This window comes from Nipponia nippon, unplaced genomic scaffold (genome assembly GCF_047370975.1).
Source record: "Nipponia nippon isolate SJK-2023a ecotype South Korea unplaced genomic scaffold, ASM4737097v1 scaffold_11, whole genome shotgun sequence".
Taxonomy (NCBI): Eukaryota; Metazoa; Chordata; class Aves; order Pelecaniformes; family Threskiornithidae; genus Nipponia; species Nipponia nippon.
Genome location: NW_028262302.1, coordinates 23,359,543 through 23,377,859, shown reverse-complemented (window position 1 = coordinate 23,377,859; position 18,317 = coordinate 23,359,543). Strand labels below are relative to the sequence as shown.

Sequence of the window (18,317 nt, the reverse complement as noted above, 5' to 3'; positions counted from 1 at the left end):
TGCATATGATACCCATTAACTAAAGGATAGTTTTTTGTTTTACTGTCAAAGGGATAGCTTCCCAGTTTAAAAAAAAAAGTTTTTCTCCTATATCATTTTTGCTCCCTCCTCCAGAGAGACGTGCTCTTTCAGGTATGTAGCTTCAAATATAGCTTTAAACATCCCCCGATGAGGGATCGAAGTTAGCCAGCCGCTGCGGGAAGTACAGAGTCACTGCTCTTGTTAGCGCAGATCAGGATGGCTGGGTGGCCGAGTAACGAGCACCAGCTGAGCTTCCATGTTTTGCAGGATACCAGTTTGGTGCTTAGCCCACGACTGCTGTATTGTAGATGAGGGTTCAGCACACTCTGCCCAGGTGCTCCCCCATTTGCAAGCCGATGCTTGTATACTAAGCACTGTTATCTCCTTTACGCTTGCTTTCCTGCTGCATGTGTGTTTCCCTTCTTGTGCCCTGACCTTTTACCAAAGCATCAAATCTTTTTGTCCTTACAAAACTGGAGGCTCTCATGTGACAAGTTAAGCTGAGCTTGTAGCGTGGAGGTCTTTAGCAGCTGTCCTTATGTCTGCACTTCTCTTTTATGGCTGCGTGCACCCCTCCAGCCTGGTTAGCAAGGATCAGGGTTGCAAAGGTGTAAGCTTTGTAATTGGATCAGAAACTGTGCACTTTTTTTAAGGTGATACTCATGGTTAGGAGAAGTACCATTACATATAATTTTTTTTTTTAAACACATATGAAAACAATAACCCAATTGCTTTAATGAGACTGCTGGTGTTTTGTATGTTACAGCACCTGCTTCCACAGAGATCAGTTCTCATGTGGCTTAATTTCTTTACAAAGCATGAACTAAAGCTGGCATCAGAGGAGAAGCTTTTACTACCGTCATAGCCAAATGTTACAGTATTAGTTTTTCAGGGGTTTTGTTTTTACTGATCTAAATATGCTATCATTTAGAGGTCAGTAGGCATATTTGTGACGTTCTCAAGAGCCTGCCGGGTGCTGCAGGTCAGTACTTCGCTCTGCCGTCGCCTGTGTGCTATAGCTGGCCCGGGCAGCACAATTTCAGCGCTGTCCTTGCACTTACTCACATCTACAGGCACAGTCATAGAGCCTTGGCTGCTGAAGAATGGGGCTTTTTATTTGCAGCTTGCCAGAGTGAAGGTTCCTTTCGAAATACAGAGATGGGTGAGAGAACATTTGAAATCGGTCAGTATTTTGAAACTTGTCTGTCTTACCTGTCTGACACTATAAAGTAATTTGAGTTGGGATTCAAAACCTTATTGCTTTTAAAATACCCTATGATTCTGTGCCTCTATATACAGTTCACAAACAGTACAAAGTTGTTGTTTTTTTTTTTTGGTAATTTCATGTGTATTTTGTTTATTTTCATTTCAGCTTGAGAAGGCGTTATCAAAAAAGCTGGAGGATTTCGAAGGTATAAGTTGTGTTTTGTGTAACATATCAGTCATTTGTTCAAAATTACATCAATGATTGCTGAGTTTTATTTTTATTTCAACACCACAGGTGAAATATCGAGCTATCAAGATGAAATAGAGATTGAATTAGAAAACAGTAGACCGAAAGCAAAAGGCGTATTTGCAAATTTCACTAAAGATGGTGAGTCTATGAAGAGTTGTGACTACTTAAATAATGACGAGTCCAGATCCTGCAGCCAGTCTTAAGTGTATGAACTTTATTGTGATAAATGTGATCATATATATGCTTGCGTAGTACAAGGTCTCTATTGTGTTGGGGTTCTCTCTGCCAATTCGTTGGTTCAAATATCAGTCTTCAAAACAACTACATTGTTCATTACAATGACAGTCCGTTAATGGTTTCAGTCGTTTTTCTTTCCTGGTGCAGTATAAGCTTGGCACTGGCACCTAAGTGTTCCTTTTCATCACCGAAGGTGCAGCAGACCAGTATCTAGACTCTTCTGTCACCGAATCCCCCAGTTGACTAAGCAATATGGAAGGGCTTTCTGCAGGTTGAAAGGGCTATTTTTCATTTGTAATTATACCAGTAAGTAGCCGGCTTCTCTCACAAAGCCCTTTTACCTGCCATAATTTGATAACACAATACTTCCATTTTAAATGATGACTGTATTCACAAAAATACATTTTCATATCCAAGGTAGTGAATTTGAAGAGCATCTGCAAACTCCATGTATTCATACATTGTACTAAAATATTGTGTATTTCTTCTACAGAGTTTCTCTAAAGATTTTTATTCTTTAAGTGAGCGCCTCTCTATTTATTTAGTTTCTGTAACAGATGGTATGCAATGATCTGTTCGGTTTTTTTTTCCCCTTACAGATTCTATAGAAGATAATACCTCTAGCATACTTGGAGAGGAGGAGGCAGAAGATGAGGAACTGGAAGCAGCCGCTAATCACTTAAACAAGGATTTTTGTAATGAACTTCATGAGAAGGATAGAGTAAAAAAAAATGAAGATGGGGAATGCAAAAATGGAAATGAAGCTCTTGTAAGACCACCTGCATTGGAATCCTTGCTCGGCCCGCTCCCCACTGCAGCTAGTCTTGGCATAACAGAGTCCATAAAAGAGTGCATATCCACTAAGGACCAAGAGCCTGGTGAGTAGGAGATCAGTTCAGCTCAGAGCGGAAACTGGACACATGCAGCCAGTTGTGGGTTGGTTGTGTAATTTCTATGTATTTTGATGGTTACTGTGGTAGCAATTCCATGAATCGCTGTAACATCGAGGTACAGGAGCTGTGAGGCTGGATGAGACCAGTGGTCTCGGTTGTTGATGTTGGTCGTTGGTGTCTGCTCCTCAGGAAGCTGCAGGAAAATCTGGAGTGCCTAATTATTTTCTGAAGCCCAAGAATGTGTATCTCTTAGTCAAGTAGATTTGCAGTCATATGATAGCTGATGGGCATATTTCAAGCCATGCAGTCTCAATTAGGAAATTGGAGGAAGCGGATTCCTGTAAATATGACTGGGAATTAAAACCCAAGTATGAGAATTGTAGATCAAGGCAGACTTTCTCAGGAGACATTTTACTGGAGTCAAACATGATGCAGTCTGTCTCTCTGATTGAGAATCTTTGCAAATGGCAAATATTTAATATGTTCGTAAGAGGAAATAACTGGTTGTATGCTTTTTTTCTTTGATACGGACTTTGGTGTGTGTTTTGCTGGTTTTGCTCCATTTTTCTTAAAACTCCCAGATCTATCTGTATGATATAGCTCGGTATAGTACAGTGGGAGCAGGACTGATCAACTAAGGAAGCCAATTTTGCCAGAGCCATTAAGGCAAACAGCCCTGCAAACAGCCAGTCGTCCAGGCAGGTTTGTTTGCTTTTTCTTATGTGTGTTTGAGCTTTATGGAGATGGCATTTTTTAAAATTTCTTTTGCATCTTAATGACTCTGAAAACAGCACGTATCTAAAGGGCATTTTATTATTTTCTTTATCGCAGTTAATTTTTCCATCATAAGACACACCGGTCCGAATCTGTTTTGTCAGCTTACTTGGGGGTTGATGCAGCAGAACATTTTGTTATCCAAACTGTTCTGATGCTAATTTCTGTTCAACAGCACCTACTTATAATAAGATACCCCCTGCCTCAATAGATGAACTGAATGCATTCAGACTCTTACTACGTTAGTGTTCACATCCCAGAAACGTAGCAGGATGATTGCATGTTTATATTTTGTACAAACGAAATCATATAGAAACAGTTGAGTGGTTTTGGTTTTGTTTTAATTACCATTAAGAAAATGGATGGCTCGTGGCTCGTTTTTCTCCTGGAAATCAGTGGTTCATGTTGAAGAGAGGTCAGTAATGGCTAGAAGCTGTTGTTGTCTGGCTAGCCAATGACCTGTAAAAATGATTTCCCAGTGATAGACGTTTCTCAGCTGGCATTGCTATTGACCGTTTCAATGGACAGGCTGAGGACCGAGTTTAAAGATGAAACTAAGCTGGCATAGCCAGGTATGCTGCTCTGAGTCGGGCTTCAGGCAGGTGGGCAGGAGAGTGCATGGCTGCTCATGCTATGGCTTGTCTGCATTTGCTGTTTGTTTTCTTTCAAAAGTGGAGGACATGCCAAATGAACTGAATTTCAAAACCGAATAAGTTTCAGTATGTTCATTCTCTTTTAATTCTCATTCTCTTTTAATGCATCTGAAAAATCATTGCAGGTGTTTGAACAGGTACTTATTTTCTTAATGTGCTGTGAAGCTCATATGCTGAATTACTGTTTTGGTTGTATTTTGATTGTAGATCCTGCCCCAACCTTTTTTTTTTTCTTTCAGTGACTCTGCTAATTTATTTTAATCATTTAGAAGTTTCATGTTAAGTCAGATTAACTTTGTCGGTGTCTGTGCTGCGGGGTAGTTGTGGTGGGGTGCAGTTCCCAGTCTCCAAGCCCTTGCCACATGGTGCCTGCGTGGTGTGGGTGCATCACAGTGTGCGTGTGCATCATCCCCCCGAGGACCTGGTTTCCTTCGGGAAGTCATCTGGGTTCAAGAGCGGTAACGGAGCCTGGATGTGTTTTGGATGATTGGGACCAGGTCTGGCAGACAGGCTGGGAGGTACACCTGGCTTGCAGCTGGCATGTTATTACGCAGGATAAAGAAAACTTCTTGTTAAGTTGCCTCCCGTTGGTCACCTGTGCATCTTAGCTCTGAACCCCAATGAAAACCAGTGTAGATGCTTCTGTCCCCTCAGGCAATGACATCTTGAGTTTTGCCTCATAGCTCTGACCTCAGCACCGGGAAAGGTCATGGAGCAGATCATCTTGAGTGCCATCACATGGCACGTACAGGGCAACCGGGTGATCAGGCCCAGTCAGCATGGGTTTATGAAAGGCAGGTCCTGCTTGACTAACCTGATCTCCTTCTATGACAAGGTGACCCGCTTAGTGGATGAGGGAAAGGCTGTTGATGTTGTCTACCTGGACTTTAGTAAGGCCTTTGACACTGTCTCCCACAGCATTCTCCTGAAGAAGCTGGCTGCTCATGACTTGGACGGGCGTGCTCTTCACTGGGTGAAAAACTGGCTGGATGGCCGGGCTCAAAGAGTTGTGGTGAATGAAGTTAAATCCAGTTGGCGGCCGGTCACAAGTGGTGTTCCCCAGGGCTCAGTACTGGGGCCAGTTCTGTTTAAAATCTTTACCAATGATCTGGACAAGGGGATCGAGTGCACCCTCATTAAGTTTGCAGACAGCACCAAATTGGGTGGGAGTGTTGATCTGCTGGATGGTAGAAAGGCCCTACAGAGGGACCTGGCCAGGCTGGATCGATGGGCCGGAGCCAACTGTATGAGGTTCAACAAGGCTCAGTGCCGGGTCCTGCACTTGGGTCACAACAACCCCATGCAACACTACAGGCTTGGAGAAGAGTGACTGGAGAGTTGCCCGGCGGAAGAGGACCTGGGGGTGTTGGTTGACAGCCGCCTGAACATGAGCCAGCAGTGTGCCCAGGTGGCCAAGAGGGCCAATGGCATCCTGGCTTGTATCAGGAATAGTGTGGCCAGCAGGACCAGGGAGGTGATAGTGCCCCTGTACTCGGCACTGGTGAGGCCACACCTCGAGTACTGTGTTCAGTTTTGGGCCCCTCACTACAGGAAGGACATTGAGGTGCTGGAGCATGTCCAAAGAAGGGCAACAAAGCTGGTGAAGGGTCTGGAGCACAAGTCTTACGAGGAGCGGCTGAGGAAACTGGGATTGTTTTGTTTGGAGAAGAGGAGGCTGAGGGGAGACCTTATTGCTCTCTACAACTACCTGACAGGAGGTTGTAGCGAGGTGGGGGTCGGTCTCTTCTCCCAGGTAAAAAGCGCTAGGACAAGAGGAAACGGCCTCAAGTTGCGCCAGGGGAGGTTTACATTGGATATTAGGAAAAATTTTTTACTGAAAGAGTAGTCAGGCCCTGGAACAGGCTGCCCAGGGAAGTGGCTGAGTCCCCATCCCTGGAGATATTTAAAAGACGGGTAGACGTGGTGTTTAAGGACATGGTTTGGTGGTGGACTTGGCAGTGCTAGGTTAATGATTGGACTTGATGATCTTAAGGGTCTTTTCCAACCTAAATGGTTCTATGATTCTATAACTCTCTGAAATCTGGGAAAGGTTTGTACCTGGAGGTAGTATCTTCTTCTATCAGGCCAGCTGGTATAGTTGTAAATTTAAACAATTTCCAGGTTTCTGGGCCCTTCTTCAAGTCTGAAAAGGAAGCGGCAGTTTTCAAAATTAAATACAGGATGAGAGCAGTTGCTCAAAGTTTAATTTGAGATGGCACAATTATAGATCATCTTGAAACAAAAGTAGTTGGTACCGGTGGAGGGAGAAGGAGAAGATCATAAAATTTCCTGCATTTATCCTGTGTGTTTGAATTTAGTTTAGTGTTATTTATATTGTGAATCTCAGCTAGGTTTGCTATGGTATTTCATGTTCCAACACCTAAGTCCATTGGAGAAGGGAGAGTCGTCGTAACATTGCACACTTAAGGTGACCTTTTAGTCCTTCTCCACAGCTGTGTAAGTCATAAACCAGGAACCTTTCCCTTCCTTCAGCCCTCTCCAACCCTGAGTCATCTTCCACTCTGTGGACCATCTGGGTGAGGTTAGTCTGGAGACCTTAGTCGGGATGCTTTTGTATCTCCTGCTGGGCTCCATGTGTTGTTGGATGGGTGTATTATGTCCGGTCAGTGCAGCAGTTGGAAACGGCATGCCTGGTGCTACGTGGTGAGGATTCCCAGCAAACCTTCACGGTGATACGCTGCATGGTTGGGCAGGTGGCCATTAAATAGGAGCTCAGCAAGCAGCTGCAGTATGTGCAATGTTTGGCCTCCTTAAATGCAGGGTATCTCCTCTCCTTTCTGTAATGGTCTCTCTTCCTCAAAAAACCCTCTGTTGTAGGTACCTTCTACAAAGTCTTTTCATTTGGCTTTTGCAAGTGGTAATTCAGTTTATAATTGCCTGTATCAGCTGCTTTGGGAAATCTTCCACCTTTGTGCTATGGTGGCCGCAGCAACAGCAGAAGGTTTCTCACAAATTGCTTATGCAGATAAGACTTAGGTGCAGAGCCCAAGTATTAAGAAAAATTTAGTGTATTTTTGCTCCACTTAAAATTGGTATTTGAGCAGTGTGAGGTTGTCTATATGAATGTTTTATGTAAAGCATAGTATTTTAGCAAATTTGCATTACAAAGGTAAGGTACCGGGCTAATGAGTCTGAGGCAGTAAAGTGCTTAGAATAAACACTACATTTGACGGGGTTTTTTTCCTACAAAGTGTATTAATTTGCAGAGACATTTAAGCTGAAATCCGTTTGAGTCTTTGCAAACTGCTTCTTTCTTATTCTTCATGATAAAAGTGCTTTATAATGAGATCTCAGTTTCAGAGATGGAAATCAGGTGGATCAGTCTGTCCATTTTCCTGGCCGTGCAGCATCCCGGCATCCTCTCCACGCTCTACGTGCTCTTTCTGTTTCTGCAGTTCCTCAAAACAGGGCACTGTTTCCTTTAGGAGATTGCCACAGTCAAATACCATGGACTCCATTCTCAAGAAAGAAATTCTTTGGTGTAAAATTTCCCTTTGCAATTTGTTTTTATGTCCCTTTTATACCACTTCAAATAATTTGTCATCTTTCTTGGTGTTTCTGTCGTTCTGATGTTTACTGGCTGTCACCCTGTCCTTCCCATGTCACACTGCTAGGTTGTACACCACCAGTTCATCTCTTCTTGCCACATAAATCAAAAGTCATAAAATTTTGGCCAGGGCTAAAAGTGAGGCAGGTCTGACAATAACAGAGATAAAGGTAAAATACCGGGTATAAGTTACCGACTGACTTAATATACCTTCTGCTTTGTAATCTAGGTACTGTTTGAGACCCAATTTAGTTTTCGTTTTGAATCAAAATTCACATGCAGTCATTTCAGGCAGTAGTTTCAAATAAAGTATGTGAAGTGGGTGGTAACACGCTCCTGCATGTCCTCATGAAAGTAAGCGGCTTTTGCAGCGAGGAATCACCATGCATGTACCATCTTGTGCTTGGTTAGGCAGCCTGCTAACTGCATTTGCTGCTAATTTCACAAAGAATACATGAGAAAGGTTTTGTGCTTGTTCATAATTAATAGTTTGCTCATTTATTGCTCCTTGTATTTATGCCTCCATTACTGCTGCAGGCATAATCTGACACGGGCTGACGTCTAAAGATGTTGCCATTGATTTCTGTGGGTGTTAAAGACCCCATGCAGACAGCGTTCATTGATTGAATAGTTGTTGTCCCTGTGTAGCAGCGCTTTCCAACTTCTTACTCAAGGAGGATGTGAGAAGTGGCTAAAGATGAAGTTATACAAGACAGGGATGGGCTCATCCTCCGGGATCTTGCTCTTTCCTCCAGATTTCATCCCCCTCACCCTACCAGCTGCCAGCTCCCACTTCATACTTTGTCCTGGCCCTGGGGCTTGCTTGATCCCTTCGTGAGCAGGCTCAGCTCCCTAACCCAGCGAGGGAAAAATACATGCGTGCGTGATCCCCCCTTTTTTTTGGCAGCAGCAGACAACCAGTGCCGGCAGTACTGTGGGCAGGGAAGTTGGCACAAACGTGACATTTCTAGCAGGGTCTGAGCTGCTGTGGAAGGATGCTTAGGGGCCCACAGGCTGCAAACGGCTGGAGAACAGCTGTTGGCAGCGTGTGTGCCAAGGAGGGTTGTTCGCCCCGTCCAGGAGCCCCAGCCTGGATTGCTACGTGGCGGGGGGAGGCTCACTGCTCTTGCCATTGCTGCTTCATCAACGGATGGGTGCTCACCTCCTCTGTGTGCTGGTTTCTTCTTCTAGCATCCTCCCTTTCTTCCTCAGATTTTGCCTGAGTACATCAGTGCCAACTGTTTGAAAATATATAAATGTATATGTGCATATAAAAGTATACAAAAAGATATAATCAGTAATTAGAGAGAACATTATGAAGGCCTATTAAATCATAATTACCGCATACATGAGAAATAAAGCTGCTGAGTTTAGCGCTAATTGTGTTACATATGCAAAGTACACTTGGTCATCAGTGTAAACGTGTGTGTCCCCATCCTGATCACTCTTCTGCTGGCTCTGGCTTCAGTGGTGCAGTTGCTTTTGTGGTTTTAAGCCCCACCTGTGGCAACAAGCAGCGCGTGTGACCTGCTTGGTGCCACCTTCCTTGTGTGATGCCTTCAGAGCACTTTGAGGGCTGGATCTTTGTCTTCGTTTGCCGTTTGCTCTTCTGAAAATATTTTCTGTGGCAGAACTAGCTCTTTCCCAGTTTTGAGATTGAAGCAATAAAAACCATGGTACAAGCTAATCTTTCTAATCTAGCCTCTCTATGCCTATGTTTGGCAGTCTTGATAGACTGTACCCTGATTGAGCCTTCATTATGCTGTTAATGAGATGTGAAGAGCTTGCTGCAGCCAGCATGGTAATAGGAGACCACCAGCTGCTTTGAATGCAGTTTTTTGATACCTGAAGTCTTGGGTATGAATTACAGATGACATGATTTTCTTACTTGACTATGTATGTCACTCACACACGAATATCGTGTGTGCATGTGTTACTCCAAAATCTGTGTACTCATTTTTTCATGCAGGATCTTTGCATTTCATTAGAGGATAGGAATGCTATAAATTCATTCCATATTCATGCCGTGAGTAACTAGGAAGGTTAAGGGATGAAAACTAATCATAGACTTTGGCTGAAAGATTTCCAAACAAATCTAGAGACGAGTCTTGGAGAGAAACCTGCAGTTTGTTAGAGCCATCAGGGAGATAAATTTGAGTGAAAGCATAAGCTGAATCATGTGAATGCATTTTTAGAACATTTGTGGATGTTCTAGGAATTTTCCAAAGGGTTGGTTTATCAATGTAGACACTCCTTATAGGAAAAAGTGTGTCATTTTTGTCATAAGTCTTGGTCAAAAAGAACTGCCCCAGAGTAATGGATGCTGTGGTTGGGAGATGGTACTGGGGAGTGGGGTTCGGGTTCCTAAGCCAAACAGGGCAGACCCATCTCTTAAACCTTACTCGGCCATGTCCCATGTGAATGGATGCCCTTAGCCCCTGGCTGACCAACCTGGCTGTCCTGTTATCCCGACTGTTTCAGGGGAGAAAGTCTCTTTACCCCCTTATCTCCCCTTCTCCTTCTCCTTTTTTCTTATTTTTTGTTTCATAAAATTCTGGTCTGGAATGGGAAATGTTTTAAAATCTTGAAAGTTTTTCCAGGCTTGGATTTTTTTTTGCCTGACTCCTGCCTCATCCTGACTGCTGAGTGGGCAGTGGGCAGTGTGTCTTTTCTGTCCTGAATTCTTCCAATAAAAGCATGATGGAAAATCAGTTTTCTTTTCAATTTGAGTAGCATAAAAGCCTTACATTGCTCTTTGATGAGAAGGCTGACCTGCTGCTTAAGGCCTCATCCTCCCTTGCTTGAGGAAAAAAAGGCAAAAAAGCTGCTTTCTCCTCTCTTGCTGCTTCAGTCGGCTGCTGGCCGCAGGCTCTTTGGAGAAGGAGGTGGCAGCAGGGCTGTTTCTCCGGTTCAGAGGCACGCGGCTGGGAGAAGAGGGTGAATGTGCCAAACAGGAGCTCTGGTGCATCCTTCTGCGTGTTGATATTTGACATGTGTGTGCTGCTGCATCGATACTGCTTTTTAATGCAGCAAGGAGAAGCAATCAGCCCGAGCAGGTTTTTATACATTTTACCTTGCGCTGAGGGGAAGTCCAGGTCTGCTGTCATCTGCTCTACCTCGGCTTAGGCTTAAGGAGGTGGAAATGGCCAGGAGCACGGAGCTGGGCAAGCAGGGAGGAGAAGCTCAGCTGGGGCTTTAGAAATGGTCCTCTTCCCGTACCTAAATAGCAGAATTACAAAAACAGTTGTTCCCCAAATACTAAGGGAGGGTTGTGTTTCATGGTTGACTTAGATGCCTCGGCATTTGTAGGTGCCAATCTAAGGTTTTTCTTCTGTTGGGGCGTCTATTCAAGGTTTTCTCCTGTCTGTGCTCCCTAGCATCTGAAAAGATGCTGGTTCTCAGCGTGGGAGATACTTTCAGGGGCATTTATAATTGCTCTTGTCTTGCTGGTGGCCAGTTCTCAAGGAACCTGTGGAAATGTAACCATCTAAGGGATCACCGCGCTGTTCCTAGATTTTGGTTGAAATAGGGTGCAGATTGAAACAAGGCTCGGGGAGGTGATGTTGGGGGGTGACGACGCAGACATCTACAGGCACACAGAAGACCTGGCTGAAAGACCTGAATAACTTCCCTGCTAGTGTGAGAATTACATGATACTTCCTTTTCGGCACCTGCCAGAATTTGAGCCCATTAATGCTCACGGTTGCTTGGTTAGGTGGCCAGTTTGCAGAAGAAACAGGCATTCCTGCCCTGCCCTTCTGCCAAAAAGGAAGAAAAGTCTTTCACCAAAAAACTCAACTGAAAACTGAAATTGTTGATTAGAGAGTTGCAGAGTGTGAAATGCGTGGAGACTATGGAGAGAACGTTAAATTTGCATGGAAAGCTAACCGCTCGGGAGGATGTTATTTGAGCAATTCATCACGGTATCTGAAATGTCAGGAGTGGAGGCCTGGGTTCAGTTCAGGGAGTCTTCATGGTCTCAGTTGTTATTGAAAATAAAGACTTATTAACCTAGGTCAAGGAGCCACAAAATGTGCCCTTGGAAGAAGGAAATAGCGCAGAGAGATTTGCAAGGCTTAGCTACTTTGGGTTTAATATGATGGGTAGTAAATCCCTGTGCAGTGCTGTGGTGGATCCTGACCACTTGGCGTTTGTCTTCTATCTTCTGAAAAAGCTAGAATAATCCTCCATTTAGTACTTTATTTTCTTGTGGTACAAGTTTGGCTGGTAAAGGCAATACCTGCAAACTGAAAATCCACCGAAGTAAACCCTTTAAATGGAGTGCTGCTTCTGCAAGGTTTTAATATTTTTGTGTAGCAGTTTGTTGTTTTGCTTTTGTTCAATAGTTTTGAATTTAGTTTGAAAAATTAATTTCTGTACCCTCTTAGGGATTACCTTCATCACACCGCTACACACTTCATCTGTTTCGTTTGTTGGTCTGAAATCTGTGGGACTGGCATAGTAGTCAAGATAAACATGTGTATGCATGGGTTGGACTGCAGGTTGCGTAGATGACCCTTGTAATTAGGGATTTCAGATATGGCACTACAGACTGTTGATGAAAACAGTCATGAGTTTAGCCTTGTATAATTGTAGTTTGACATTTTTGGTTTACTAAATGCTCTCATAACTAAAATGGGTGTATTATCCAACAGGGGAATAATATTAATGTTGACACTGTTGGCAATTAAACATGATTTTGGAAACTGAATTTTACTACTGCTGATTGCTTTTGAAATAATTTGGTTTTCAATGTTACTTTAGTATTGGTTCATTTATTAGGTCTTTTTTCTTGTGTGACAATGAGATAATTGCTATTTATTTTTTATCCTGTAAGCAATTGTAATCAAAGCAGCCAAATATAGACTCGGCTTTGACCTGGAATCAGAGTGACCTGTCACCATGAGGCTACTGTACTCTTCAGCTTTTCAATTTAGTTCTTTTTTTCATATGTGCTCACCAGAATGCATTCAGTAGGGCTGAAAAAATTGCATTTAGAGTTTTCGGTGTTCATTAATTACAGTGGTGCAAAGCCGTAGAAATTGGCAGATGAGACCGGCTTTGGGTTGCTTATTAATAACAAAAATCGTGATCTTTTATCTAGGATTGTGCGGACTGTGTTGAGTCAAGAGTGTCTGAAGCGACCAGATGAGGAGATGCCAGCAGGCTGCGTGGGGAGGGGTAGTTGCAAATTAGGGGGGGGATTGCAAAGAGTTGACTCTAGGGATTTTTTGCAGCCAAGTTTTGCTAAAAGGAAGCAGAAAATACCTTCTTTTAAAGTCAGCAGTTTTAGGTAAGGCTCAGCTTTCATGTTGAAGCATATGTGTACACCTAAGATTCTAGAAGTTGTTTTCTGTGACGAAGACCTGGACATTTACAACTGTGTAGCAGAAATAAGGGAATGACTATGAAATGAGAGAGAGTAAATAATGCTGTTAAGTAGTACCAGGAAAGAAATTCGGAGCAAGAAACAAGGCTCTTGAGATCGGTATAAATGCAGAAGCCAGAAGTAAACATCTGTACAGTGGGTGGAAGGGTACCATTTTTCAGCAAATTCACTGCCTAAATGCCGTGTTTGATTTAGTTACGGTGGGGAAGCTACCCTGTGCTCACAGATGGGAAGGAAGTGAAACAGTGCTCTGTGACCAAATCGTTAACACTTGCATAGGAACAAGGCGAATGACTGATTTTGGAAGTTATGCTTAATGGCCCTTACTAATTTCCTGCTCAAGGTAAAAAATAAAAACCCACATTACGATAGAAGTCACGTATTGAAATGCAGGAGCATCCATATCAACATGAAATTGTGTCACCAGTGGTGGTATTGTATTCTGTCAGTGTTTTTCATTAAATAAAACAGACTTCAGTCAGAAGTTGCTTTTCCGTAAAGTCTCTCTTTGCACTTCAAGCCAGAGTTTTTGCACTTAGTGGGAGTACGGCTTTCCCTGCTGCCACCGTGGCTCGTGGCTCAGTAGCTGCTGCAGAACTAACATGAAGCTCCTGTGCTAAGTCCTTCCCCAAGAGCAAAGATAAAATCCCTGGTTTATACTGCATTGTTTGAATTTGGCCTCCAATTCGACGCGGAGCAAGTGTGTCGGGATGTGATGTTGTGGGTGCTGTTGGTTGAGGTTAAGAAGTGTCTTGCCTTACTGGCTCATCCCCCTCCTATCTGCTGGTGTTAGTGCACATCTAGTTGACTCCCTCACCTGCGTCTGTCAAAAATGTCACAGGCTTGTGCAGACGTTTTTAATAACAGGGTCATTTTGACAGACGTGTGTGAGGGAACGACGCCTTGGCCGGTACAGCAGCAGGCGGGAGGGAGGTGGTACCTGCTGCCGAGGGAATGGGCACGGGGCTGTGTCGCTGGGGGCAGAAACCAGCTCCCCCAGTTCAGCTGGGGTTGGAGGAGCGCTTTGGACCATGTCTTTGCGGCAGAACATGTATTTTGGAGGCTAAGAGTGGCATTCATGCCTGCACTGAGGTGTCGGTGCTGGAGAGGTTTTACGATCCATCAGTGAACGGGAATGGGCAATTTCAGATATGCTGTTGCCCAAGTTCATTTTATATGCAGGGTCTTTGTACCGGGAGTAAGACTGATGCTTGAAGTTCAGCTCCAGAAATGCAACATTTACAAATCTGTGAGCAATGAAGAAGTGTGGTTTAACAAGGTGGGGAGGGAATTCAAAAAAGTTAGGCTGAATTCTCTCCTGAAAAAAGCCGCCTTTTAAATGTAAAGTTTATTGCTTTATCTTCACTTTCAGAAAGCTTGTATGAAACTTTCTTGTCTTTGAGAGCTTGATAAAAACTCTTGAAGTACTTTGACTGAAACAGAAAATTTAATAGCGAGGCATTTTGAACGTGGGATGATGTTTGTGGGCGAGTAATTTAAACAGGTACTAATACGAAACGGTGTTGTACTTGAAAGGCTACAATCGGTGTACACACACAAACTGGGTAGAATATCACTGGGAGCAATAAAATGTAGGAATTCTTCATACTGCTTTCATTGCAAACAATTTTTATGGTATGGCCTGTGAAGCAATTGAAATGCAGAGAGCTGGCACATCACTAGATTGATAATTCCTCCTGCTACTTACAACTTATTCTCGGTACAGATGTCCCCAATTCCTTCTTTCTATCACATTAAAGTTTCTTGTCTGCTTCAATTTCATGCCTGCCTCAAACGTAACATTTTTTTAAATTGTCCCTCCAATATTTTTTTCCCTCTTTAAAAGTTTACATCAGATGAAATCTAGCTGCTGTTTTTTATCCTAAGGTTTACACCTAAACTTTTAACAAGCTTGTTTTTAAGAACAGTCTTTCCTTGAGAGAGCACTTGGCTGCTCCATCAATAATTATGTAGTAATAAAGCTACTGTGTAAAAACGGCACCTACGTGCCGAACAGATTGGTTTGCAGAGCCACTGACAAAGATGAATGTTTATTACATTTTACTACTTTTGGTTCTGCAGATGCAATACAGCTATTTTCTTTTTGGCGTAAGCGTCATGAAACGTAATTTCCAATTGTGGAATGTTTATGATAATGAGGATGTATAACTAGGGAGAGCCCAGCCTGACTTTCAAATACCAGCATGAGTTTGCAATGCTGGTAATTTAGAAAAAAATAAACAAAGGACATTTTTTATTTCATTTCTTTGCTTAACAAATTTTTTAAACAATCACTGGGACAGAAGAGACAGGGAACCCTACAATGTCATGTAGTTACTCTTCTGTAATTGCTACTGTATTAATTGTTGATTCCGCAAAATTTGGCAAGCTTCCTCATTCTCCTTGCTGCGTCCAAAGATTTCTACTTCTAATTTTACTACAATATGGAGAAAGTCGTAGTGTCTAGAAATAACACGAAAGCCTGAAATTGTTGTTCTTGTTTCCTTTCCTTTTTTTAAGTGCCAGTATAATTAAGGCTGTGATTTAGATGACTTTGTGTTGTTCAAATCCGTCCTCTTCTTTTGGGCAAAATGTGGAGTAACGTAGTCTGTAAGTTTTTATGGCCGGTAGATACGCAGTCACTTTGGTCAGTCTTGCTGATTGACTGCAGTGTCACCGCAGAGATGACATTGTCTCTCAATAGCAGCTGAGAAACACCTTGAGAATTAAACTTTTGTGGATGCAGACGTTGGGATCCCTGCCTCCGCAGCCCCTGGCACGGCCTCCTGGTACTCCTTCACTGGCTCTCCCCGCAGTGGTGCCGGTGGGTATGGATGCCTTGGCACAGCCCTGCTGGCTCCCTGTCAGAGGTGTCCTAGCTAGAAGGTGTTTCCATCAACTTGCAAACCTCTTCTGGGCAGAGGCCAGAAGTCATGGGTTCTCCACTGTCGCTGCCAGAAATAGTGATTTAGCCTTATTTTGGGTCTTTTACACCCGATTTAGAGTGAGGGGTGTATTTGGTCCTGCTCCCAAAAGGCCATTGAGTGATGTAGCTCCAGCTTCATCCCCTTGTTCCCTGGGGGCAAGGGCAGAGTTGAGGTCCGTGTGCCTGGTTCATCTCGGCAGGAGGTGAGGAGCTGTTCCGCAGACCAGTTTGCTGCCACAGCCCTGAAGTCTTTGTGGCAACTTGTAGCTACGTCAGCAAATGCTTTCAACCCAAATCATTCATTTCAGCTGGCAGTTGTTGACAGTAATGTTCCTTTGCTTGGCTTTATTTTAGCATTTAAAGATTTTTATGTTGATTTTGATGGCATGACGAGAATTGCATGGGAGCGTTTTGTCTGGACTTTAGTATTCTCTGCTTTAGCTTGCTAGTAAGATTCAAAATCTTACTCTTTCAGGAGACAGGGCTTTTGTCTGTGCACCTTGCTAGCTCTTCCCTCATCTGTCCCTTCTGTCAGCCCATTATCCTGGGCTCATTTCACTGCGCAGTTAATGATGCTTAAGTCTGCTGTGGAAAGAGTTTACCTAGTTAAAACTAACGTAAAGAACAATCCATCCTAGTCTTACCTAAAGAAGTAAAAGAAATAAAGAAATGAAACATAAATAGACATCCCTTCCATAGGAAAGGTTAGTAGGTCTGAATTTGAAATGATGATCTGGTGGGTTGGGTTTCATTTTGTAATAAAATAGCAAAAAGTTATCCAAAGCTTATTTTGGGGAGATAACTTTGTTTTAGCTAATTCAAAATAAACACTACTGATTTCAAAGAAGTCAATATTGCATTTAATGCTGAATGTGTTTAAATGAATTGGTGCATGAAATGCACATCCCTCTCTCCAAATGGGCTGCGGACACGTAGTCATGTTTCTGAGAATTGGTGCCATAATACAGTATGTTATGGTGAACTTAGATTAAGCCTCATGGGAAAGCATCGTTATTCAGTTAATTAAAGAAGAACAACTTTGATACTATGCCATATGCTGTAAAATAAAATGGGTGCGTGGCAGAAAGAGCCATGAATCCTTTCAGTGTATGTCAGACTGAGCCATGATTTGTGACTTTCTTCTTGCCTCTGCAATACCCTGTTGAGTAAAGGCCTAATACATTTAAATAAAGAATTAATTACATGTAATGGGATGCGGGACCTTATCTTTTCCAGTGCTCTCTTTGCAACGTGTTACCAGTCTACCTGGTTTTCGAGACTTACTAAAACCTTTCCAGACTCATCACTTCGCTCTGCATCTAATCAACATTTAAACAGGGTCTTTTGTGTGCCTGTACCCCGGAGAATGGCAGATGGGTGAGAAACTGTAAAATCAGCAACACGTAACCTAGCTAAAATGACATATTAAATATAGTCCTGTTACTATTTAAACTTTATATACAACAGTCAGATGTTGAGATTAATCAGAATGACAGGTTGTACAAGCATATGGCTGGCCTTTCTGATAGCCATTAGCTTGAAAGGCCGGCTTTGAAACCAGCTCCGTTATTTATAGGTGAATCATGCTGCTGGGCTTTGTCGGGAAAAGGTTATTTCTCCAGCTCCACCAAAACCTCCTGTGCACGGAGGTGCCTTTTCCCACCGTTCCTGGAGAATAAGACAAATTATTCTCCAGGACCTTCTCCACAACTTTCTTCTTTTGGAAAGTAGTGGTGTTGGAGGGCATGCCAGTACTGTAATGATGGATCTCAAGCATATGGAGTACACATGCTAATTATGCTGTGCTTACAGTTCACTCTATCCAAATGCCAAGGCATTGGGGCCTCAGAGCTGCTGGAGGCAAAATGTTAAAATCCTTCACCACTGTCTACTGCGCATCTGGGAAGAGGTTCGCTGCAGTCCCTAAAACATCTGGGGGGAGGAGGAGGGAACACATGTGCATCCTCTGGAGTACATGTGCTGTCTGCGGCAGGAGTGTGCTGCAGTTTGGCCAGATGACCAAGTGAGTTTGCCGTGGTCCACTGTCACCTGGAGCCACCCGAGCAACGCCTGTACTTTGCAGAGATCTTTATATGCTTCATATAGTTGCCTGAACAGACATAAAAAGGCCCTGGTCCCTGGAGCAGGGCTCATATGTGAGCTCTGTTTGGGTTCAGAGCAAGATCGAGAAGTACTTTACCACCTGCCTTTTTCTCAGCCTTTAGGCATGGTCAGAGCCAAAAAGATAGCACTTTACCTAACAAGAAACAGTGCAACCTCCGTGGTTTTTATTTAAGAGGATGGCCTGTGCTGGCTGCGGCCATCTGTTGCATAATGGACTGATGCTTTTAACACAGATCTGCATTTCTGTAGCTGCTACTTTTTAGGAATTCAAACCTA

At 43.2% G+C, this 18,317-nt stretch overlaps 1 protein-coding gene across 12 annotated transcripts in view; it reads left to right on the top strand.

Moving 5' to 3' along the window:
- BRF1 (BRF1 general transcription factor IIIB subunit) overlaps positions 1-18,317 on the top strand; it is a 176,120-nt gene that overhangs the window by 98,891 nt on the left and 58,912 nt on the right. For all 12 annotated transcript variants that reach the window (XM_087747900.1, XM_087747912.1, XM_087747908.1 and 9 more), the window contains 3 exons: positions 1,394-1,433; positions 1,523-1,615; positions 2,314-2,592. In XM_087747900.1, the coding sequence (XP_087604026.1) occupies positions 1,394-1,433; positions 1,523-1,615; positions 2,314-2,592 (412 nt within the window). The remainder of the gene's footprint in view (positions 1-1,393; positions 1,434-1,522; positions 1,616-2,313; positions 2,593-18,317) is intronic.